At 37.5% G+C, this 25703-nt stretch overlaps 1 protein-coding gene across 1 annotated transcript in view; it reads right to left on the bottom strand.

Annotated features, from left to right (window-relative positions):
• The window catches only part of LOC122201167 (60S ribosomal protein L10-like), a 135190-nt gene that overhangs the window by 2449 nt on the left and 107038 nt on the right, over nt 1–25703 (bottom strand). Inside the window, 1 exon segment of the mRNA XM_042907112.1 lies at nt 9270–9347. Within this exon segment, the coding sequence (XP_042763046.1) occupies nt 9270–9347 (78 nt within the window).

Here is a 25703-nt window from a genome sequence, read left to right as displayed (position 1 = left end):
CTTTGACACCCCTCCCTCTAACATTGACTTCTTGCCAATGATAGGTGCCGTGAAGAGCCCCTGGCAGACAGGTGATATATTATTTCTTTTTTGTTCTCACCTTACTCACAACAGCCATTGAATTTGTTTTAGCTGAAACTGGAGCTGGCTCTGCAAGCAATTAAGTTGTCTTAACCAAACAAATGCAGTGACTGGAATTTCCACATGGCACAGTGTTTCACATTTATTGCATCTGGGGTTTGAGAAAAATCACACTTTAAAGCGATCTGAAATGAGTTTTTACAGAACTGGCAGGAATTCAATATTGTATAGAAAATCAAGTAGGGTAAACTACTGAGAAATCAAAAATAAATAAGTGTAAGAGAAAATTATATGGTGGAATAGGGAAAGAGAAATAAAAACAAGGGCAAATAAGGCCTTTTAGGAGTGATAAAAAAGGAGAAAATACTAAGATAACAAGTGTATTTTCTAAACGCAGATTCTCTTTAGGACAGCAATTTGGACACTGAGGACAGACAGAGTTTTGCATTCCAATTATGAAAAAGTATTTCATTTTAATTTCTCCAGGGTACTTCTTGTTCTCTCACCATAATATCTTAGCAACATAAGTTTAGGAGGAATTTGCTCTTGATTTATTGTTTTACAGTTGTGATGAAGCCCCTCAAAGACATAATGTGCTGGTGTTGTTTACTTGAAAGGGTGTCTCTCAAGGCTGATAGGTCACACTCAGGAAACTGATGATCAGAGAACGTGGCACACAACTTAGAAGATAAATCAACATAACCACTCTACCTGTTCTGACCCTGATCCTAAATGATAACCGGTTTACTTAAGAGACAACTTGGTAGTCATTTTTGTCAATTTTCTGAATGATGACACACACATAAATTGCACCTGCTCTTATTTATTGATACTGGCAGAAGAATAAATATCAGTTTGTACCCCCCCCAAAAGTCCAAACAAGTCTCCCTTGTATCCCCCTGAAGTTTCCCCAGATCTTATTACATAATGATTATAAATTCATATTTCAAGTTTGATGACCTTGAAGGAATTCTTGGTAAGATTAGCAAGGGGGAGGAGGGCTACCCAACAAATAGACACTATGAGGAGATTTATAGGCACTTAGGGAAGAGGATTCTTGGCATTTTTCAGACAAATTGTTATATAGAATGAAGAAACAGCAAAACTGCAGGTAGTAAATAATGTGTTCAAAATTTAACATCCCAAAAAGGAGAGAGGAAACATTGCGAATGGGTTATCCAAGAGGAGTAAGTTTGGAGGAACGTTAAATTGTGCTAGAATATAAAGGGATTGGGGAATGTTGGGCTGCAATCTCCATCCTTATTCACTATGGATATTTTATGGCCATGGAACTAATTTTATTTTCTTAAAGAGATGTTTCCTCTCTCCTGAAAACATTTATTTCAGCGAATTAGAATTTAAATCATTACCAAAAATAACAATATAATCGGAACTTTATCAGGGTCTGACTGATGATGTAGGAATCCTAAACTGACCCTAAGTGAGAGTTAATCCCTGAGAGCTTGCGATAGCTAGGAAAGTTACAGCAAATCAGTGTTGGACAGGGCTGCAGAATAATTTTGCAGGTCCAGGAAAAGGAGTTAGAGCCAAACTATTCAGGCTGGAGTGAAAGTTCTTCTGTTTATTTACTGCATTATACTCATTTTAGAAAAGAACATTAACATACCTGAGTCTCAGTAGCTTCATGCATAAGTATGACCTCTCCTACCTCTCAAGATTACTGATAAAATCAGCTTTTCATCCCCACCAGGACTACAGATCATTGATCTTCATACTTTTTTAAATCATCCCTCATTTCCCTGCTATCCATTCTTCCTTCCTTATTCAGAACAGAATCTGTGGCCTGTCATTCTAATGACTCCCTTTTTTATGTTCTCAGCAGCTTTGCTCCTCTTGGCTTCTTCCAATTTGTTTGGGAAAACCACCTTAGTTAAGTCTAACCCAACATACTTTGCACCTGCATTTGTGAAAACTAAATGTAGGTGTAGAAACATAAAATCATGAGGAGTGATTTCACTTTAAATTCATGACCACTTGGGCTCTGCACTGACAGCAGGAAGTCTGCTTAGGATTCTCTCCCTCTCTCTCTGCCCCTCCCCACAGCCATCTCAACCACTCCCCTAACCCCACCCTCCCTCATGCACATGCCCACTCTCTCTCTCTTTCAAAATAAATAAGCATTTTAAATCCATGACCACTAATTTTGAGTAGTCCTTTAGTGCTTCTATGATGATCATATTGAGAGCAAATATTTATTATGATAATCATATTGGATTTTGATTTTATTTCCCGTTTTTATTTCTGGTTAGATTTTAGTATGATTATGTTAACATCATAAAATGTTAACTTCAACAAGTAATGTTCTTTCATTTTCTTTAAAAAAAAAGTTGTTTTTTTTTTTTTAACATTTATTCATTTTTGAGAGACAGAGAGAGACAGAGCATGAGCAGGGAAGGGGCAGAGAGAGAGGGAGACACAGAATCTGAAGCAGCCTCCAGGCTCTGAGCTGTCAGCACAGAGCCTGACACAGGGCTTGAACTCATGAACCATTGAGTTCATGACCTGAGCCGAAGTTGGACGCTTACCTGACTGAGCCATCCAGGTGCCCCTCTCTACATTTGAACTCTTAAAAGTTACTTCTTTTTAAAATTCATTTCTAACTTAATTGCATGTTTATCAGAGAACATGGACTGTTTGATATTAATTCTTTGATATATGTTCAGATGAGTTTAATAGTTGAACATGTGGTCATTTCCGAAATGTTCCCATGTGCTTGAAAGAAAATAATCTTTCTGTTGGGAACAGAGTTCTACCCATGATTGTGAAGACAGTTTATTAATCGTGTTGCTCATTTTTTTGGCCAGCTTATTTTATTGGTTACTGAGAAAAACATGTAAAAATATCCCACTTTGAAAGTGAATTTGTCAATATTTTTATGTTCTTCTGTTAATAGTGGTTTATAAATCTTGAAGCTATGTTATTAAATGCATTATCTTGTTAATTGCACTTGTGGTTATGTCATGTCCTCTTTGTCCTCGAGTGCCTTTGTGTATAATGTATTTACTCTGATATTAACATAGACTTCCTCTTTGGCGAAGATAGAGGAGACACTGCTAGTTATTATTCAGTATTATTTCAGCCACTTATTATTACTAACCAAATCTTGATTCTGTTCAATAGCAGTAGGTCCAGATAAAACACCCCGTGTCTCAGTCTCTCTTGTGGTTACCATATGCTATATTAGATGAAATCTTATGCTGTGTATTTTTTGCACATCAGCACAGTTGACTATCAGCAATTTTATGTGATTGAGCCTAATATTTTTGGCCCAGAAGATCTGTACATGCAAGTCAGTGGGTGGAATTTTTGTGGAGGCTATTTTAAAAGAATTCTATTTTGTTGGCCTGTGTTTTCAACCTTCTGTCCTTTGCCTTTTTTCCTCACTTCTTCTACTGTGGTTTGTGACCCAATGACAGACAGTATAGTGACCACATTATAGCTAAAAGCTTGGAAATGCATCTTAAAGAGGGCAGGGTGGAAGGATAGAAAAAGTTCTTGATAACTCCCTTAAAGAACTGCACTAACTCTGGACTACACACCCCAGGACATGTCATTACAGGAGAAAAAGAAGCCTCTGTTAGTTAGTCCAGCTCCTCCTATCTCACCCCAATCACTGCTTTTGCTGATCATGACATGACCCCAGCTCTGTCAATAGCTCCAAACACAGTGAGCTGGTTTCCTCCCTTACCTTCTAGTCCTCTGTTCTTCAGGTCGAGTGATGTGGAGATTCATTCTTGAATTCAAATGAACTTGCGATACTATTAGAAAAATACATGCAAGAGAAAAATAAGAACGTTGCTCTTTTTTCGTTTCTCTATCCAGACCCAGGAGGCTTTTACGTGTAGCAGCTAGTATGGAAGAATGACCCCAAAGGCAGCTGCCTGTGTCCCAAGCCATTGACTATGTAAGTCAGGGGATACAAGAAAAAAAAATTTTTTTTTTTCATTTACTGTCAGCAACACTTCACTGCTGCCTTTGGGAAAAGAGTTTTGTATTGGAACCTGATGTAGCAAGCCTAATCTGGAGTATGACAGATGTGTTTGGGGATTAATGAGCTGTAGTATGCATGCAGCTGGCTCTGGTCCTGAATTTTAGGGCTAATGGCATAGGAATGGCTACTCTTCATTAAGTTCCCAGTATATGCCAGATAGTGTGCTAAGCAATTGCCAGGTATTAACTCATTGAGTTCTTATAACAGTAGGTAGATTTTATTACTAACAGCCTCATTTCTCAGAGGAAGCAACTGGGACAGTGAGAAGCTGAGTAATTTGCCCAATGTCACCTGGTTAGGGTGGGGCTGAGCTGGGATGGAACCCTGGTGGCTGGACTGCAGAGCCCGTGCAATCAATCAGTCAAGACCTCTTGGTGGCTTCTCCTGATCCTTGGATAAAGTTGTCTCCCAGGAATTTTGAACGACAGAAAGGAAGAAGCTGGGGTGAAAGAGTTAGGGGAGACGCAAAGAGAAAAGCAAACAAACACAAGCCATTGGAGGGAAAAAACCATTACTGAAGAAGCTGCCAGGAAATCCACCCCAATGCTCTGATTTTATCCTCGTTTGAACTGTACCCAGGAACCAAATTATCCATTTTTGCTTCTTGGACATCTTTTGGTTATAGGCAGGGATGCGTGGAAGCTTCCTATCTCACTGCCACCCTTTCACAAAAAAATCTGAGACTTTTCTCTGACAGTTGGTCCCATTTTGACTTCCATGGGGCAGCTTGCTCTAGTGGAGAGTGTGGTTCCCTGTCAGACAAGCTTGGGTTTCCCTCTTCAGCTACTTACTAACCTATGTGATGTCTGTGATCCGCCTATGTCACTTAATCACCCTGAACCTTCATCTCCTTACTCATCAAATGGGAATGTTAACTGTTAACACATGGCTTTGTTCATTCAGTCAACAGATATGTATTAATTGCCTGCTTTGTGCCGGTCACTGGTAGGTAACATTTTGTCCCAGGTAGATCGTACATTATATTTGATCTTCTACTCCATGAACATATAATTCAGTGGAGAAGATAGACAACACCACTCCTGTGGTAAGTGCTAAGGCTGTTATGTATACGGGCTGTTGGGTGGAGGACAGGAACATGGCACATGTAAGAAGTACTTCGCAAACATCAGCGCTTGTTCATTTCTTCCATCCCCTCCCTTATTCTAAGGAGGCCGCTGCTGCTAACCCTTCCATATGTACCTATGGTTTTATCTCAGAAGCCCTCCTCCAGCCTGGGATGTCTTTTTACTTTTAATATGTCACAGGCTCTGAGGTTACGCTGTTTAACCACCAAGCCAAACGAGGTGATTTGTGTCACATGTGCTATGCACCTTGGGCCCCTAGTCTTCCTATCGGTCTTCATATAATATTTAACCATTAACCTTACAGTTCCTCTGGAAAAAAAATTGAGAATTCAAGAGAAAATGGAAATAAGAAAACTGTAAAATTTGGGGGAAATGAAATAAAAATAAGGTTTGGGCTTTTTGCCATATTATTTGCATATTATACTTACAGAATTACTTACGATGGTTTTCGTTAACTGCCTCCCAATAACCCCATTCCAATTTTAAATGTGAAAAATGTGAGAATTTGAGATTAGTTTCTCCCAGAGTTGATATTAGAGTCTGGCACTTCTGGATTCTTGCCTCGTGTTTTGTTGCCAACTCAGACTCCCTAGGAATATAGGCAAACACATATTGCCTCATCTATTTGTTTTTCATCGGTAAGTAAGTAGGCTAAAATTCAGGAGGTTTCCCAAAGAGATCAGGAAGAAGATTTTATTAAAAAATATACACTTTTCCCTGTCTTTCTCTAGGTGTGCCTTGATTCTGCAAAACCAAGGTTAGGAGAGTTTCAGTAGATCTATTTTTAAAATTTATGAACGGGGAGAACTAAATTCTCTTAGCTCAGAAAATAAAAGGTGAATATTATTTGAAAAATTAAGTGTGTAGGTTTAAGTAGGAAGGATGAAGGAAACAGTGAGGGTCGCATTAAATTTGTAAATAACTTTTCCCAGGCTGTTTAGCAGGGTCACTGGAAAATATCTTCCTTCTAAACTGACAAGGGCTACTTCACATCAGTTTTTATTAGCAGGTATCTTTAAAAATATTTTTAAAAATCTTTAAAATTTTTTTCATAGCTTTTTTTCCTTGTAAGCCAGTAGCAACTCAAAATACACAAACCCACAGAGTGGTGAGATTGGGGGTTAGTGGTCAGGTTGTAAGGAGGAGGGGTCTGCGATGAGTCTTCAAACTCTGTGAAAACCACAGCCTTTTGTGACTTGGAAGCATTTAACAGTAATTAGAATAATTTAATCTTGAATTTTCAGTGCAGATAGTCTATCTAGAAGATGACATAGCAATGGCACAAGCTATTTCCACAGTTCAGCTTGTGAAATCCCCTTAAGCAAATACCCTGTTAATGGTCTGTAGGCCAGTGATTGCATATTCAAAGAATTTCATTCTGCAATATAGCCTTTATTAGGATCTAATTACCATGAAAGCAGAAAGGCAGAGGTATTTGGAATCTTTATATTAAATCATAATTAAAACCCATGTGAGGTTACCCACAAATATTTAGGATTTTATTTAATTGAACCCAAGATGAAAAACAAATCTAATGAATGGCAAAGTTCATTATACAACTTCCAATTAATATAATAGTCTAGTGTTTGCTCAGAAGACAAGGAAGATTTAAACATATGCATATATATGTGTGTGATATATATATCTGCATTATTTTGTTTTCTTGTATAAGATATGCATGTATCACTACAGGCATGTGTGTGTGTATGTGTGACACATTATGTTATTTTCATAGCCAGATTCATTTTTAAAAATTAATAGAATTGTTTTTTTATTCAGCGAAGATTCTATCCTGATTCTTTGAACTGGGCTTATGGAATCTCATATTCTGCTCTCCTGTGAGTTCCATTTTATCCTTTAGAGTCCAAAAGGGGAATAAAATATAAAAGCTTTAAGCTTCCTTGCTTGACTTAGAAAATTGCACAAAGTCCCAGTAATCAAATTCATAAAATATGACCTGTTTTACGAGCAAAGATGTCAACAAAACTTAAGAGTAACCTTTGAATTTCTGTGGAAAATTATTAAGCCTCCTTTGATGCCTTGTTCTATGTCAGCTACACATGCTAAATAAAGAAGTTAAAGAAAAGTCACAAATATTAGCCCAGAGAATGCACAAAATAAAGCAAAGTGGCTGAATACTCTGAGGCTGAACATGTGACAGCATTGGGTACAAGGAGGAGTTAAAAACTAGAGATGTCCTTTAAGGACCCTGGTATTTTCTCCACCGCACCCCCATCCCATCCTCCCCAAGAGATTGTAGGCTCTCTCAGTTTCAGAATATGTTTTAAACTTTTTATGGGGGTGTGAAATGACCCCTTTTTTTCTCACTAGACTGTGGATATCATAGGATATCATAATTTCTAATAGTGAATTTGAGTACATAGGTTGAATACAAAACTGGGGGTAGAGACTCAACAAACTCAAGCTGAATAAACTTGCAATGTGAATATATAGAGCCTTGAAGAAAAATTCAAAGTAACACACAACTGCTGGGGACTAATATTTATGCCATGCTAATAATGCACAATTCAAAGGTTGCTCTCAGCTCTTAATATCTTGTATGTTAGCTCAGAGTTTCTAATGCTTATGTGATGGAAAGATATCCCTTAAACAAAAGGTAAATTTTTGAGTATCACCAGTGTTGACTTAAATAGTATTTATTTTGCTTTTACTTAATTATGGACAAGCACAAATTAGCTATGAACTTCTTATACCTGTGGCTCATATTTGACTTTGAAAACCAAAACTATAAAAAATTAAATAAAGTACAACTATTACATAATAAAATTCAAAAAATATTAATTTAATTTGGTGGATAAAGTTGATTTTCTGAATGTAAATGGCAAACTGGGGAAGGCTCTTCTGAATTCCACATGTACATATTCTCTTCTTTTAGCACTTTAGTAAAACCACATCCTTTTAGAGCTATCGATGTCATTTATTCTTCATTTTCCACGAATATATATTTTATACATTAATTTGTTTCAATTATTTTTTCTATTACATTGCAGTATTTATAGTAACACTACATAATGCCAAAAATATATAAGGATAGATGCCAAAAAGGTGTGGTTGTCCTTGGTTATTATAGTATTATTTAAGTGATACAGAATAGCACTGTCCAATAGAAACTTCTGCAACACTGGAAATGTTGTATATTGGCACTAATATGGTAGTCGTCAGTCACACATGGCTCATGAGCATCTGAAATATGACTAGAGTGCCTAAGGAAATGAACTTTAACTTCATTTAACTGAAATGAATTTACACTTAAATTTAAATAATTATGACTGGTGGGTATCATATTGGTCAGTGAATACCTAACATATATTTATGTTACTTTTTTAGTTATTATCAAAATGGAAAATAAGATGTTATAAAATAAAGAACTTTCAGGTGCCTTAGAATACACTGACTCTAGTTCAAGGGTGAACTACTGTGGGTGATTATTTAATCAGTGTTAGACATGAATATGCCCAGCTGTGTACATTTTTTCAACTTGATGAGCACAAGTTAGAATCTTTGGAAAGTTTGATTTCCAAATTTTTGATTATCCAAAAGGATAAATCTGGTATATAAAAGGAATTGCCAAAGCAATGATAAGTTGGAGTTCTTGAGGAAAATAATTCTAAGCAGAGAAACTTGGAAAAGTAGCTACATCTCTAAATAGCTCACGCAGAACTATGTAGTGCCAAACCGGTGTGGTCTACACTAGAAGAGCAAAAGGGTTAAAAAGTAAAATGGTGGCATTTGAAAATGATTTAGACCTTTTAAAAAAATTTTATTGAGCTATAATTGACATAAAAGATTGTATAAGTTTAAGGTATACAAAGTGATGATTTGATACACACACACACACACACACACACACACACACACATGTATAGTGAAGGATTACACAATAATGCTAATTAACACATCCTAATTATCACCATCTCAGATAATTACCATTTCTTTTTTGTAGTAAGAACATTTACCAACTTTCAAGCGTATAATTAATTGTTAACTACATGTACTGTGCTGTACATTAGAGCATTTTTGGAGTCAATTTCTTTTTTGTAGCGGGGGCATCCTTTTCAGGCTTCTTCTACCCTCATTTTGGCCGCAAGGAATCCAGCTTCTGGCAGGAAGTCCGTGGCCAGCTCCCAAGTCCGGCCAGTGTGGCCAATCTATATTGGGAGGAATGAGAATTCAGATGGAGACTTAACAAGGCTTATACCCGCCCAGGTGTGTTGCAGGTAACAAATCGCTTCTCACTTTCTTGAGAGCTTAATGTGTATAAGATATAATGTACAGTAGTGGATGTATAGGAGTGCATAAATAATATCTTCTCAAAAAGATTTATAATTTAGTATGGTGATAAAATGTAAGCAATCTTTTCTAGTTAAAATTCAAGAAATCATATGCCTAGATCCAAAAATATGATAAGATGACTGGAATCCAGAAAGGGGAAAAATTTGGGTGGTCTGGGAATGCTTAGGTAAGCTTGATATACTGATGTCTCAGAAGACATATCCTAAATACTATTTGATCCAATATATCAGGGTCCATGCCCTTTTAAATTATTTTTGAGATGACTGACACAGGATTATGCATTTATGAGTAGCCAACAAATAGTGATAAGATGCAAAGGAATAGAATTAAAAGAAATAGGTGAAAGAGCAGGGGCCGGAAGGCTGTGATAAAATATAAACACAAAAGGAAGAGAGTTAGGAGTGTCTATAAATGTATGCACCATAAGCATGCTTTCAGGTGGTGGAAGAATATATTGTTCTTTTCTGTTAATATTAAGGTAGGTATACGTGTACAGAAATCAAACATATCCTGAGAGAACAAAAGGTAATAATCAGAGACAAAAGTAAAAAGAAAAAAAAAAGTGCTCGCATTGTAAATTAACGGGATGCAATTCAATAGTCTGGATGCCCACACTGAGAAAAGAATGATGTTTCCTACTGAAATATGATTTTTGATATTATTCTTAGACCCACAGTGTTTGCTACTTAAGGTCTACAAAATATTTTCAAGGTAGCAGCATCAAGAAAGTTGCCAAATCTGTGATCCATTCTGACCATCAGTATGTAGTCTGTCTCTAACAATGGCTCCAAACAATGGCCTGTGGGGCAGTAAGCTGCTTGTTCTCTACAGTGTGCTCTTTAGCAAGGTCTGGACTTCTCTGAATCCTTTACAGGTCTGACATCCCTGGATGTACCCAAATACTTATTGGACAGGTCCTGTTTGGATCATAAAATCTCTTGGGAGTAAGGAAAATTGTATGAGAGAGGGCCTTGATAACAAAACCTCTGCATGTTTTTACTATTGAGAAGAATGAAGGGGAGGAGAGCTAGCCTCTTCCATGCTGAATAGTTTTATAACTTGAACCCTTTAAAAAAATTTTTTTTAATGTTTATTTATTTTTGACAGAGAGAGAGAGAGAGAGAGAGAGAGAGAGAGAGAGAGAGAGAGAGAGCATGAGTGGGGGAGGGGCAGAGAGAGAGGGAGACACAGAATCCGAAGCAGGCTCCAGGCTCTGAGCTGTCAGCACAAAGCCCAACGTGGGACTCGATCTCACAGACTGCAAGATCGTGACCTGAGCCGAAGTTGGATGCTCAACCGACTGAGCCACCCAGGCACCCCTGAACCTTCTTTTTTTTTTTAAGTTTCTTTATTTATTTTGAGAGAGAGCACAAGCATAGGAGGGGCAGAGGTAGAGGAAGAGAGATCATCCCAAGCAGACTCTGCTCTGCCAGCACAGAGCCTGATGTGAACCTCGATCTCAGGAACTGTAAAATCATGACCTGAGCTGAAGCCAAGAGTCAGATACCCAACCAACTGGGCCCTCTAGAGAATACAACAGAAGAGAGACTCAAAACATTGGCAGCAAAGCTAAAACATGAACAAGGTAATGCATGCATTCACTACAAACCATCCGAGCAGGCCCTAGGCCTATTTCTCTGCTTTTAATATAATCAACTAAAATACAGATCTGATGTCTGAAAAGAAATCAAGGAAAGGAAAGTCTGGGTACGAAGAGACTCCAAGTGAAGCCTAGTTCTGAGAAAATTCCAGCTAGGCTTAGGAGAAACTCTGGAGCCAGAATTTTGTCCTGCTTCATGCACTAATGTTCTGTTCTAGCTCCCCCTGTGCCCAGTCATCTGCTGGAAGCAGCCTGATATGCATATGGCAGTGGATTAAAGATGGAGAAGCTGGAGCCTGTCAGTCAACTTCACTCTTTGCAACGGGTCCTCTTGAAGGAGTTGTGAGCAGGGTATTCCCTGGACAACACAGACACATGGCATTTGGCTTGACACAAAATCTTCTGTTAAAGTCTCTGTTCTGAACTAGGAAATGAAATTTTCTCCATTTGGGATTTGAGAAGCTTGATCTTTACCATGACTTTGTAAACTTCCTTCCACCCCAAACCTGTTCTAATTGCTTTTAACTCACAGCATATCCTTCTGGACTTTATGCACAGGTACCAGAGACAGACACTTGAGGCAGATTTTAATATATATAAACACTTTTCTATACGATAAATTGCTCTAAAGTGCTATTAATGTCTCTCTGTAGGCAATATTATAGGGGATAGTAGTTGAAAGACTCAACTGATGTCCTTCTGATATGATCTCGCCTGTGAGTACATACTGCAGCAAGAATCCCTAGAACCAGCAGGGTATAAAGCCAAAGGCAGCTGCCAAGATTTTGGCCACAGGGTGGGAAATTGAAGCTTGCCATGTTTGGAATATGAGGCTTGGTTGGGGATGAGATATTTATCCGTTACTGCTCCATAGTTTGTTTGTCGTCCTGAGAGACTGAGCATATGCGGCAACATATCATTGATTTTGGACAACCAGAGTGGTTAAAAGAAGCTATATGGAGAAAGCTGTTGGCAGATATGTGTCTTGAATAAATGCACAAGTTGGTAATTACACACCTGGAACCCAAAGAGCAAAAATGTGGACGGTGTCTTGCTAGAGTGGGGGCTGATCACTACAGTGGTTTTGGATGAGTCTATGAATGGCTCCTACTTCCGTGTCCTGAATTTACTGGCAAGTGGGATGTGGCTCACAAAGCATGGCACCACTCTAAATTATGTTACTAATCTCTTCCAACTCTGCATGGATTTTTGTCTGAATTATATTTTCTACCACTGTGGACGTTTTTTTGCGTGGCATTTAGTATTTGGCATAAGAGGATGAAACAAACGATCCTAATTCATTCTCAGAGGAATGGTTTTAGAAAGAATTTAGTAGAATAAAACAGTTTGGCAAAACCTTTCTTCTTCATTCCAAAGGCATTAATTCATTAAGTCAGTGTTATTGAGGACCTACTATGTGCCTGAATACATGGAAGATGTAGAGTCAAAGATAAATAAGATGTGCTTTAAAAAACACAACTTGGAGCAAATTTTTGAGACGGCTGTCAACTAGGGCGGTAAGTAATGGTTTCTATTTCTTGCAGTGAATCCTGACCGACACAGAATCCAAGGGGATCATATCTCACTGCTGCCTAACGATCTTGAGTCCCTTCCTATTCTTCAGGAGAAAATGGCAAATCTCTTTGCCTAGAAATGTTAGTTAACATTTATTACTCAATAGCGATGTAACTACCAATGTCGTAATGTAACTATTCCAAGTGTGTATAGATGATTCACTTTAACATCACAAAATCCTGATGTAGGTACTTTACAGATAAAGAAAACGAGGCATAGAGAGATTAAATATCTTCCCTAATATAAAACAGTTAGTAAATGGTGGAGTTAGGAAACAATCTAAGCAGTTTAGCTTCAGAGCTGTAATTGAACCCATTAATCTATGCTGCAAAACGGGCACAGCCTTGTCAAGGATTAGTATTAGAACCATCTCTATCCTGTTCCCCATTGTATATTCCTCTAGAGATACCAACTTTCTGTCATGTTGTTTCACACATTAGTGCTTTTGCACAAACTATTCCTTCCCTCAGCTTTAATTCTTCAATGATTTACTTAGCTCTTGTTTTATGCCACAGCAATTCAGGATACTGGGGATTGTCATACCTATTAAAATGACAAATGCAGTCTTTCCTTTTATGTAGGTTATGGACTACAGGGACTTTAAAGCAAACCAAGAGAAGCTACTGCATAGAATGACAGGTGGAAGTAAATAAATAGGAAATTACAGTTGTAGACTTATCATGAGAATTGAGAAGTGTCCAGGAAGCACACGTGGTGTATGTACAATTTGAATTTGAAGAATTAGGGAGGTTGAAGGTCCAAACAGATCTGAGTGCCTGGCATTTTCAACAGCTTCTCTACCTAGCTGATTCCCGGGCATCTATCAAGCTCAATTTCTTCTTTGAGAATCCAACCTTTTCCCATTTTGATTAAGATGATTTTTATTAACATGTCCTTAGCAATTTGAACAAAAAACACTTTATTATCTTGCACTGCTATTGTTAGTTATTGCCTGTTTTTTTTCTCCCACTAAACTGAAATCTCCTCAAGGGCAGAAATTATTACTTGCTTATTTTTGTATCCACTATATCAACTACAGTGCTGGCTTAGCATACACCCACTACAGATATTTGTTAATAAATGAGGAAATGGTTGATGAGGAAGCAAGAAATAAAAAGTCATCAATTCAAAGTGGGTCTTCTATATCTTGCTAATGATTTACATTTTTTTCTAGATAATCAGAGATCCTTAGAATTGGCAATAAAAATAATGCTGTGTTTCATTCCTATTATGTATGCTTTTGCATTCTTGAGTCAAACTGCCTTGCTAGGTTGGTTAAAAACATCACATTGATGAGGCTAAACTAATAAGTTTCTCTTTGTATGGATCAGTTTGCTTTCATATATACCTGTAACCTGAGGTTACCTCATGTACATTGGCCTCTTAACCTGCAGATATATGGCTTTGGTTATAAAGAGAACCTGATGAGAAAGCATGTTTGGACTATCTCAAGTCAATTTCCATTCATGGAACAATTGTCACACGCGTACCCCAGCAATAGTGAGCCAATAACTTCACCTTCACATGTTCAGGGCAGGTATTATTTCTCTATACTATCATATTACGTTTGAAAATAAAGTGATAGACAAGCCTTCAGGGTTAACGTAATGTGACAATGCACATCAGTATCATCATAGACTTAGGAAAGTTACTTGAATTAATATACTACAGTTCCTGAATGGCCAAAACAATTCTGTGACTTATGTATTTTGATAAAATGATTTTTGACTGTTCTCACTTACATAATTAGTTATATTTAATTACAAAAAGCTTCCTTATTGTTAAATTCTTACCTGAGTAATTTAACACTGGAGAATACTACTTATCTCCATAAACTCAGGCTAGTTTTCTTCTGAAAACAATTGATCTTGAAGTTATAGATTCAAATATTTAGATAAGTTGTTCTGTATCAGATTTGTAGTGAATACAGTTTTAAAATCATAAAATTTGGATACTGTCAATTTGGCAAGAATACAAAATTATGTAGGGTTAGTTAGTTGGGAAAAAAAAAAAAACACATCATGACTATGATTAAAAGGATTTTTATGGATGCTTTGTGGAACAAAGTCAGTAAAATTAGTTCCAAAAGCTGAAGGCTTTCCATCTGGCTGCTGTTAAAATATCATAGGTGTAATTTTCAGAGGAACTTCTGGGTAACTAGATTCTCCCTAGAAATATTGTGCTTTAGATTTTTAAGAAGAGTGTATGCAATTCTCATTGTCAAATGCAGCCTAATCATTTATTGGACGTTCTTAGTTCATTGGGTTATAGTGATCCTGAAGCTATTTTTGGTGACACATATGAAGTTTATAAAGACAAATTTATCCCTGTGCTATATGTCTAATAAGCAGGTTGAAAAGATTCAATCAGAAATGTGACATACTGTGATAGACATAGACACAGAATTAATTTTCCCTCTCTGTGCATAAAACACAGTTGACTCTCAGGATCTTGTTGAAGGGTACTTTAAATTGCCCAGTAAGTAGGTATTACTGATGGTCTCGAGTATTTGAGCATGCTTATCCAAAAATAAATATCACTCTGAATTTACAGGGATTTCAGTACTGATGGAGAATAAAAGAAGAAGGAAACAGTCAACTAGTTTTTAAAAAATGGTTATTTACTTATTTATTTTTGAGAAGGGGGTGGGCAGAGAGAGAGGGAGACAGAGAAGCCTAAGCAAGCTTCCTGCTGTCAGCACAGAGACTGGCATGGGGCTCAAACTCTCGAATTGTGAGATCATGATCTGAGCTGAGATCAAGAGTTGGACACCCAACCGAATGAGCCACCCAGGTGCCTCTAAAATAGCCAACTAGTTTTAACCAAGTATTCCTGTCCTTCTTCACTGTATTTGTGCTCCAAAGAATAACAGTATGGGGAGAGATTCTAGCCCTCTTGAAACTTATAATTTATTTGGGTAAAGACATTAATAACTAAGAGGCAATAAATGACTTACACATACTTATGTTCATCTGCCTTTGTTCCCCTATCTGCCAGATGCAACATACACATTTTCTTTAGTTAAGATACCAGAGAAAGAAAAGAAATCTCCCTGGTAATCAACCAGATGTAATCAATCTGGGAATAAAAGATTTTCAAGGCTGTAACAGTAGAAACTTTTACTTTTCCTCTTAAATGGTGTTATGATGAACTCCGAAGTAAAGAGGGAGAGAGAATAGTGAATCTCATTGAAGGGATAAGAGATAAAAAAGAGATAAAGTGTGTCTCAAGCTCCAGCATTCCAGCCTGAAGGGACACTGTTGTCATCCATTTCAGTGGACACTAAGGATCTGCCATGGAAATCTAGGGCTTAGAGAAACAACTTGGAGACACCTGTCGTAGATCATTGCTCAGATAATTTTTCTTACCAACATATGAGTAGATGCAGTACTAGAAGCTTAAAAGTATGTGGGGAAAGGGGTGTTATATTTGTTGGTGGGTAGCGGTGCTGATGGTGACTGTGATTTGGGGAAGAATTCAGTGATGAAGGAGTTTGGTTGATAGAAAATTTCCAATGGCAAGTGGGAGAAAAACCCCTGAATTATGAGAGTCTAGTGAAATAAAGCCATACTGTATCTAATCTGAACTGTGTGTGTCACAAGTCCAAGCTTTCTCTACCCCCTCAGACATGGGTCCTATTAAGTAACAAACAAGAGAGATTTGTCCCCATGAGAGTTGTTTCGCTTTGTTTGTTTTGTTTTATTTTGTTTTAGCTGAAACCTACTAAGTTGTCTACCACATGGAGTAAAAATAAAATTGGAATGGCATCACATAAGCGAGTCCTTTGCAATTATTATTTTATGTTCCCTTTAAAAATTACCTTATTAATGTTTAATTACCAAAAATCCATTCAAATATCATAAAGCAGTGTGATCCTATGTATTTTTTCTGAATAATTTTAAGTTGTAGCTCTTAAATACTTCTACTTCTAGACATACATTCTTAGTTTTTTTCTAGTTAAATATTCTTGCAGCACTGTTTTTGGTATTGATGAATTGAGAAGATAGCTGGTTTCCATACATCAAGTGTTATCAGGGAATTTGACAAAATAGAGGGAAGAACCTCCGATTTCCACCATTTGATACTTTCACAGAACATAAAATTGTAATGATAAAATTAGTCATGTCACTTTAAAAAATAAATCTGTACTTTTTTTATAAGAGAAAAATTTAGCTTATGGACTTTGTTTCTATTTATAAAATATTAATGTGCCCTGACATTGAAAAATGAAATGAGATTAAGTGACTGTTGTGTCTGGGGTAACAGTACTCCAGACGTTAAAGCTGAGTTGGGAAGATGATGACCGGGAGATAAGCTCTCCTACAGCAGCAAGAGAGCTTTCTCATATTTCAGAGACATTTCTATCCCTAAAACCTTCCCTTAAAAATACAGTAAAGTCCGAACTAATGGGATACCTTAGATTTCCTGCAGTTAAACAAATCAGCTGAGTGCAGGACTCAATTTCCAGCTCTTTGCAGAAATCACCCCTTTGTAATTCAAGGGACATATGATCCTTTCCATGTACTTGGCAAGGTATATATACTATGCTTTTCTTCCTACTTTGTAACTCCTCACTTTCTCAAGTCCGCCACGGACCCTGGCATTCTAATGGCTCTAGAAGCCTAGGTTGTGAGTCTCCAGCTTTAGCTCTTGCTCTTTGGATAATTTCTTTTGGCCTTCTTGTTGCTGCCAAGGAAGCAGGAGAGGATAGCATGGCGAAGGCAATGATGTCCACTTCTCTTTCAGCAATATCTCTCCAGAGAGAGAAAGAAACAGCTTAGGGCTGACAGGTTTGCAGTGCCAGGGGGCAGGGGAAGCCCTATGATCGGAATGGGCTCCAGGATGAATCTCCACCACCATGAGTTCTGACAGAGTGCATTTTAGCTCGAATCTGTACCCTTCTTCTATCCTTTAGATATTAATAGTTAATATGATTCATGAATTAAAGAGAATATTTCTTGAAAATTTTTACTTATTAATGCATTCATTTGATACTTTTCAAATGATCAAATATACTTTGGCTAATTTATTCTACTTCTTTGAGACGCTGTCCTGTGCTATGTGAGATACAGTGACAGTCTGGCCCTTGGCCTCTAGATCAGGGATTTGGTTTTCTATCACCTAGTACCCTGCTCACAACATATTCAGATCCACTTTAGAACACATTAGCCCCCCTCTCGATAATTCCTTGTTGGCTGATTGACCTACCAAATAAACAACCTATAAAGAGACGTGTTATAAGTTAGCGTTAAGTGGTAAAAGAAATGAAAGTTCAAATAATCAAAGAGACAGCAACCTGAAACTCTGGGACTCTGATGGATTTCTGTAGGGTTATTGCTTTCTGTCAGTTACAGCACCTTAGCCTCCTCAATCTATGAAACCACCTTGAATTGGTCCAGGATAAAATAACTGCCTCTTTGCTTATGTTGAAAATGGAATTTCTGGAGTCACCATGTTTACTTTTCATTGTCCTTTAATCCAAATTATGAATCTTTTGGGTCTCTGTATAATATTTACATAAGATCATCCATTCGTGAGATCCATAGTTAACTTTAGTAGTTTATCAGCTTGCTGATTTTGTTTGATTACTCTAATAACAAAATTGGCACCAATGAAGCTAAAGTAAAACAATAAAAAAAAAGTAAAAGTATGGAAAAACCATGACCAGCTTAAGATAACACTGATAATATACTGTTAATAAAGTATTTTCCCAAATCGTAAATTTTTCCAATCATCTTTGCCGGTGTTTTGGCAGGAAATCTACAGCCAGACTTTTTGGTTGAATACTAATGCCAGTCTTTTAGTAAATTTGACTAGAAATGCTTTAATTTAGAAGATTCAATTTTAGGAGCACCTGGGTGGCTCAGTTGGTTGAACGTCTGACTTCAGCTCAGATCATGATCTCACAGTTTGTGCGTTCGCATCAGGCTCTGCACTGACAGCTCAGAGCCGGGAGCCCGCTTCGGATTCTGCGTCTTCCCCTCTCTCTGTCCCTCCCCCACTTGTGTTTCTCTCTCTCCCTGGAAAATAAACAAACATTAAAAAAAATCGAATTTTAATATCTTATTTAGTAGACTACAAGTAAACAATTTTCTCCTAGTAAAAATGAAAGTCTATATATAACTGTTTATTAGTTGTCCAAAAGAACTGAATAATAAATTTTGGATACATTTGTAGTTCATCCAACAGGCTCCTTGTGTGTCGGATGGAGGCTGTCAGTCCTGCTTTGAGTATATCAATGTCTGTTTCCTTGCCTTTGACTGTGTTTATGTGTACAACTATGTCTTAAACAACATGCAGGAAATACTAGGATTGTAAGCTTTTTAAATATCAGAGTTTTGACTAACTGTTCCCTGTTATTAAAAAGGAGACAATAAAATACAAAGAGAATGTATGATGCTAGAAGTAGGGAGGTGCCATCTAGTTAACAGAGAAGTGAATATTTCCCTGAGCAAGGTGACTTCGAACTTCTGTCATCTAATGAAATAAATATCACAACAGTTCACCTTATTATATTTAAGGTTTTTTTTTTAATGTTTATTTATTTTTGAGAGACAGAGAGACAGAGTGCCAGCAGGGAAGGGCCAGAGAAAGAGAGGGAGACACAGAATTTGAAGCAGGCTCCAGGCACTGAGCTGTTAGCACAGAGCCCGACATGCATTTCAGATCCACGAACTGTGAGATCACGACCTGAGCTGAAGTCGGACACGTAACCGGCTGAGCCACCCAGCACCCTATATTTAAGTATTTTTAAGACTCTTTCATTTTCCTTCTCTGAGAGATATCCCACTGTATTTCATTTCTGCGATTGAGGCCATCATTTCCAGATTATTAGAGATGTTTTGACTCTTTTTCGTATTTTTCCTTTTGTCATTTTGCACATACTATTGATGCACCATGGCAACACTTTTAAAAATATTACAGGATAATAGTTCCTTAATTCTGTGATTCTCTACAGACATAGGCATACTCCTGGAAGCACACAGCAGAGTGTGAAATATATTAAATGATGACTTTATAGGTCACTAATTCTCATCCCATGAAAACCACCCTGGGCCTTGGGGACTGTTATAGTTACATTCTTCTCAGGAACAAAGGACTATGCCAAGTATTTCAAGAAGTGGGGGTGTAATTCAGGAAACTGGTAATGCAGGTGTTGGAAAGTTGGAAGGATTAAAAGAATTAAGAGATTAGACACTGTAGGAAGATGTTATTAACTGTAAATCTGGGAAATCAACCAAGAGAAGATGTATTACCACAATTGCAAGTGAGGAAGAGGGGCTAATTCCTCAAAAGCTCAAACTGCCTGAGGAGTTGCCATCATTTCCTGAGCATCCATCTCAGCAGCCAGCACAGTGCCTGAGAAACCATAGTTTCAGAGACTGGGTGGATGTGTGAGTGGGGCAGGCAACTGCTGCTGGGACATTTAAGGGACTGTGTCACTTTGCCAGTGTTGGAATCACTGAAGCCATACCACGTGACTTGCTCTGGGAGTGCTATCTTCCCAGATGGAGGGAATTTTCTAGAGCATGTTTCACGTGGCCCTTTCCACCATAACAGCTTCACCTCATTCCTTTTGGCCAGTTTCAAAATATGCTTCTTGAAATCATATATTCAGGAACTGGAGAAATGGGGCACAATGGTTTTGTGGAATTACTTTGCTCATCTTGAGACTGAGGCAAAATTCTTCTTATCACCTGACCCCAATAATCCTTCACTTTGCTGGTGGACCTCTGTAAGGTTTTAGGTACTGGTGAATTAATGTTAACTCAGAGCCATTATCTAATAATAATTCTTGGAAGAGTCTTTTCTTTTGTGGAGAGTCACTCCGAATAATAGCTTTATGTTTCTTTAGGGCAAGCTTGAAGTGATATTTATAGCATGTTCTTGGGATGCATTGTAGGATTCTACCTCAAGGGGATCCCATTATGTTGGGTAACTGAGCAAGAACTGTGAGTCTGTATTATAGCGCCTCCTAGAACTAGAGTTTAAGTTATCTAGATCAATACTTTAATAATACTTTAGGAAGATACTCACCAATTTTCTTTGATCAATTAGTCACTACCAAAAGTCAAGGGACAGGAGATCAAAACCTGATTGCTGCTGTGATTCTGGTTCCTATTATGCTAATTTGCCTATCTTGCCACTGGAGTTAAGGCCGGACACTAAACTTTGTTCATGCTAAAGTTCCCCTATTCCCTTTACAATAAGGAATCTGGTTACAATGACAGTATCTCCTACCACCACTCCAGCTTTCAGAGAACAGCCATCACAGAGCTTTCTAACTGATGCAATGCTCCCTTTATTTCCTAATGCCTTAGTTAAGAGAGCATCCTATGGTCCCTCTATGGGGGACATAGTGACATATGATTTTTCGGGTTGTGCCGCTAACACTACTCCAACATTGTGATCTTCCTAAGCTTTTATTCTTTCTTTTATATTAAATCTGGGAGTGGTGGTGACTCAAGCCCAGTGTCCCTGTAAGGTAGGATATATGCATAGGTGTATATAAATTAATGAACAGAAATATTTTAGAAGCACAGTATATATGTATAATTGCATTCTAGGCGTTTTAAACCCAAGGAGGATGGGCTATAACATTGGAGCAGATCACTGAATGGATTCACTTGTTCCAGCACCACTTGTTGAAAAAAACTATTCTGTTGATACAAATTTTAAGTCTTTCAGAGTTTAGGAGTATAAGCTATATCATTTTGGTTGTATCTGATTACATTTATAGGATTAGAAGCACTAAAGGAAGGGTGATGGGTGGGCCCTTGAGGGATTTTATTTTTCAAGCTTATTACCTCTGGAGAAGCCATAACAGTATCATCAAGCAATAGAAAATCGGTCTGTTCATTTAGGGGAAGAAGACCTGTTTTACTGGCAAGGATACTGTAAATATCATTTTACAATAACAGGGAAATTTCAGGATTCAAGTTTCTTAACTTTATTGGATTTGCCATTCAGCCATATTTGTCCTGTAGTGACAAGAAATAGGAGTGCTTTTCTTTTTTGTAATTTAAGATTTTTTAAATTACTGATGTTAAGCCAAAAGTCAACTGAGTAAATTTGAAGATCTAGCTGGGTTTATTAAACAATTTATGAGTCGGTCAGTGGCTCATCTAGCAAGTGGAGGGGAGCTCTGAGGAGTTGTACAAAATAGAAGGTTTTTATAGGAAGGAGGGTGGACTGAGAAAGTTATAGGCAAACGAAAAGAATTGTTCCTGGCAAGGCTGCTTTCCCTGAGGGGTAAGAGCAGAGGGCCTTATCACCAAGATTACCTTTTCTTCCTCTGGGCCAGAAGGGGGCCCCAGTGGCAGATGTCTTGATGCTGATAAGAAAATTCCTGACTGATGTGGTTAAGCCTAAGTTTCTCCTTGGGGACTTTGAAACTGCAATTAGATAAGATATTAACCCCAGTTTGGGGACTTGGCCTATGTGATGCCATTTGGGCCTGTGGGCTTGCTTTCTTTCTTTCTTTCTTTCTTTCTTTCTTTCTTTCTTTCTTTCTGACACTGAACTCATCATTTATTTTTCATAAGCTCTCTAGAACACTCAGAAATAATCAGATAACCTCCTAGTTCTTGTGGTCATCATTTGTATTATAGTGGCAAAGTGCCATAGCCAGTTGGGCTCCCAAAATCTTGCTTTTAGTATATACTTCATTCTAAGCAAACACATGATACTTTAAGTAAGCATGATGTCATTGCATGTCACAAATTACCAGTTGACTTTGATAAGGATGCCTTTACTTCATTCAAGCTCAAAAAGTAAGCAATTGAATTCAAGAGTTACAGCTTGTTATTAAGTACATATCAGTCAGAGACTAGTGAGGGAAAAAAAAAATTACACAGTCTGTTTCAGAAAAGGGGATTTAATGCATGGCATTTATCACACAGATATTGAAGAGCTAGAAGATCATAAGGGAGAAGATAAAATTAGTAAGTACAAAAAACAACTACTATCTCTAGGCCTACGGAAACAAAAAAGGGAAGAAGTAAGTAATCAGAGGACAGGCTGCAGCTGTACTAACTGAAACCATGGATGTGGGGGCCACAACTTCAGGAGCTGGGACCGTGAAGGAAGTGTCACCATCTGGCAGACTTGGATTTGAAGTGTTTCCCGTTTTTCTCTTTTCCAATATCCCTCCCGTGCTTCCCATTGGCAGAAGCCAGCTGGAAACCAGCTAGAAAGGGTGTCTGGGAAATGGAATTTGCAGACTCCAACTTAGTATTTCAGAATGCAGTACAATCTAGTAGAATGGACACAGAGCTAAAAGCAAATAGGCAAATAATTAGCACAGACACTTTTCTTTCTGGACCTCAATTTCCTTATACAGCCAGCTATGATTCATCCTTTAAGACTCAACTTGCTTAAACATTTGTTTTCACTTGATCCCTTTCCCAGTTTCCCCTAGTTTGGAGTAAGCGCCCCTCCTTTTTTGCTCCCACTGAAACTGGTATGGATGACTCTTATATTACTTACTTCAGTGACCTCACTTGCAGAATTTTTCTTTCTTTTCCCATGATTTCATGCTCTGCTTGTCCAGAGGTCTTAGTTCTAAAGGGAGGGATATTTCTACCAGGAGACACATGGTTTCACTGAACTGGAAATTAAGACTGCCACCTGGCCACTTTGGTTTCCTCATGCCTTTGAATCAACAGCCAAAGAAGGGAGCTACTGTGCTGTCTGGGGTGAATAATGCTGACTACCAATGGAAGCTGGACTGCTACTCCACCTGGAATTAAGAAAAAGAATGTCTGGAATACAGGAGACCACTTAAGGGAATCTATGTATTTCCATGCCCTGTGATTACAGTCAATGGAAAACTACAAACACCCAACTTGGGCAGCATAACTAATGGATCAGATGGTTCAGGAGTGAAGGTCTGGGTCACCTTATCAGGTAAAGAATTATGACCAAAAGGTAGTTATAAATACTAGCTATAGTCACATGACCAGGTACAGAAATGAGGACTGTAATTGTTATCAGACAAGAATCTACATTGTCAGTGCCCCTAGTTCTCAGGCCTTCAGACTTGGATGGAGTTGTACTAACAGCTTTCCTGGGTCTCTAGTTTGCCAGTGGCAAATTCTGGGATTTCAGCCTCCATAATAACATGAGCCAATTCAGTATGATAATTTTTTTCTTCAAATAGATTTTTCAAATATATTTTTATTCAAACATATGTATATACACACATATTTAGGATATTCTTAGCAACATAATATATGCTTATATTTATCTTCTATTAATGGTGTTTCTCTGGAGAACCCTAACTAATACAGATTCTAAAAAGAATGTATAGTTTTGTAATATTTTAATAGTGGAAACTTGAATATTCACGTTGTGAGTATTGAGTAAAGAATTGTGCAGACCTCACAGTGTGGGGGATGTTTCATCAGTTAGGTTGTACTTGTTTTGATCTGTGTCAATTCTATTAGTTAGTCCTTGCTCATGTCTTCTTAATTTTGCTTTTGCATCTCTAGATTATTGTTATCTCTAGATAACAGCTGTTAAAACATTAATCTACTTTTCTCAGACACATGCACACTCTGTCTACCACCTGCTCACAGGTTGTCGAATTGTTTACATTTACCTATCCAATAGTTTTATCTCTCTAATTTATTTGAGGGCTCCTCAAGAACAAAGATTTTGTCTAATGATTTTTTCCTCTTCCTACAGAGCACCTAATGCAAGGCTGTGGGCGTATTTAGTACCCTCTATTTGTTGGAGAAATCATTGATAACTACACCTGAAAGTTCTCGGTATACAATGAAAATGTACTTCTTTTGTCAGTCCATTTAAGTACCACAGAAGCAAAATTTAGAAGAATTGTATATGGCTGGATGCAAAGTGTCTGCAAGAACTCCCTTTTTCATCTTCAGGCAAATCAAAAATGGCTTTATGCCCATTTTTAAAGCACAGGGTACTTAATTTTTATATTTCCAAATTAAGATAAAGTAAGAAAAAGACTCTAATCTGAGAAGATGTCCGTGGGTGTTTGCATTCAGCTTGAGTAAATGTTTTACATTTGGACATTTCTTTTGTGGTGGATTTTGGATACATATTTGGATTTCTATTTATCACAACATACATTGAATTGTAAAGAGATGAAGAGTTTGAATGTAACAGATGGTAAATTAAGCTCTAAAATAAAATAGATGGATGTTAATGCTAGGCATTGCTTTTATTAGGGCTGTTAGAATTTCTCTACCCAGTAAATCTTTGTCAGTGTTAAAGCTCAATGGCAGTGAAAGATGCTTTGGATGGTGGTTGCAAGTGTAATTTTAATATAATTTGGTTTTAATTTTTAAAAATAACTTTAACTTAAAAAATGATACATGTCCATGATAAAACAATTCAAATTACATAAGAGGCAAAGAAGAAAGTAAAAATGTCCTTAAACTGCATAATTGAGAAAACACCGTTATTAACATTTTGGTTACTATCCTTCTGGGCACATCTCTCTGTAAACATGTATACATGAAGTATATACATGTAATTTTACATGAAACACTATATGATGTCTTGACATACTTTCTGACTCAGTACATTATTTTTATTTATTTATTTTTATTTATTTTTGGGACAGAGAGAGACAGAGCATGAACAGAGGAGGGTCAGAGAGAGAGGGAGACACAGAATCGGAAACAGGCTCCAGGCTCCGAGACATCAGCCCAGAGCCCGACGCAGGGCTCGAACTCACGGACCGCGAGATCGTGACCTGGCTGAAGTCGGACGCTTAACCGACTGCGCCACCCAGGCGCCCCCTGACTCAGTACATTATTAATGATAATTTCTTATGTTAAAAAAATAGAAGAACCTCTCGTATCTAATATCTCATTAATTTTCCATATGAATAATAATAGATCATTTCTATTTCTTTTCTAGTGTGAACTATGCTATAGACAGGATTTTTATTCAAATACAGTTTTTCGTTTTGTTCTAACCTTAGTTAAGCTTACTCATTCATTCGTTCAACAGATATTTATCATCCCCAACCACGTGTCAGTCACTGTTTGACATGCTG

This window comes from Panthera leo, chromosome D1 (assembly GCF_018350215.1).
Source record: "Panthera leo isolate Ple1 chromosome D1, P.leo_Ple1_pat1.1, whole genome shotgun sequence".
In the NCBI taxonomy this organism is placed as follows: domain Eukaryota; kingdom Metazoa; phylum Chordata; class Mammalia; order Carnivora; family Felidae; genus Panthera; species Panthera leo.
The sequence above is the reverse complement of the archived record's forward strand: the minus strand, read 5'-3'. Positions and strand labels throughout refer to the sequence as shown.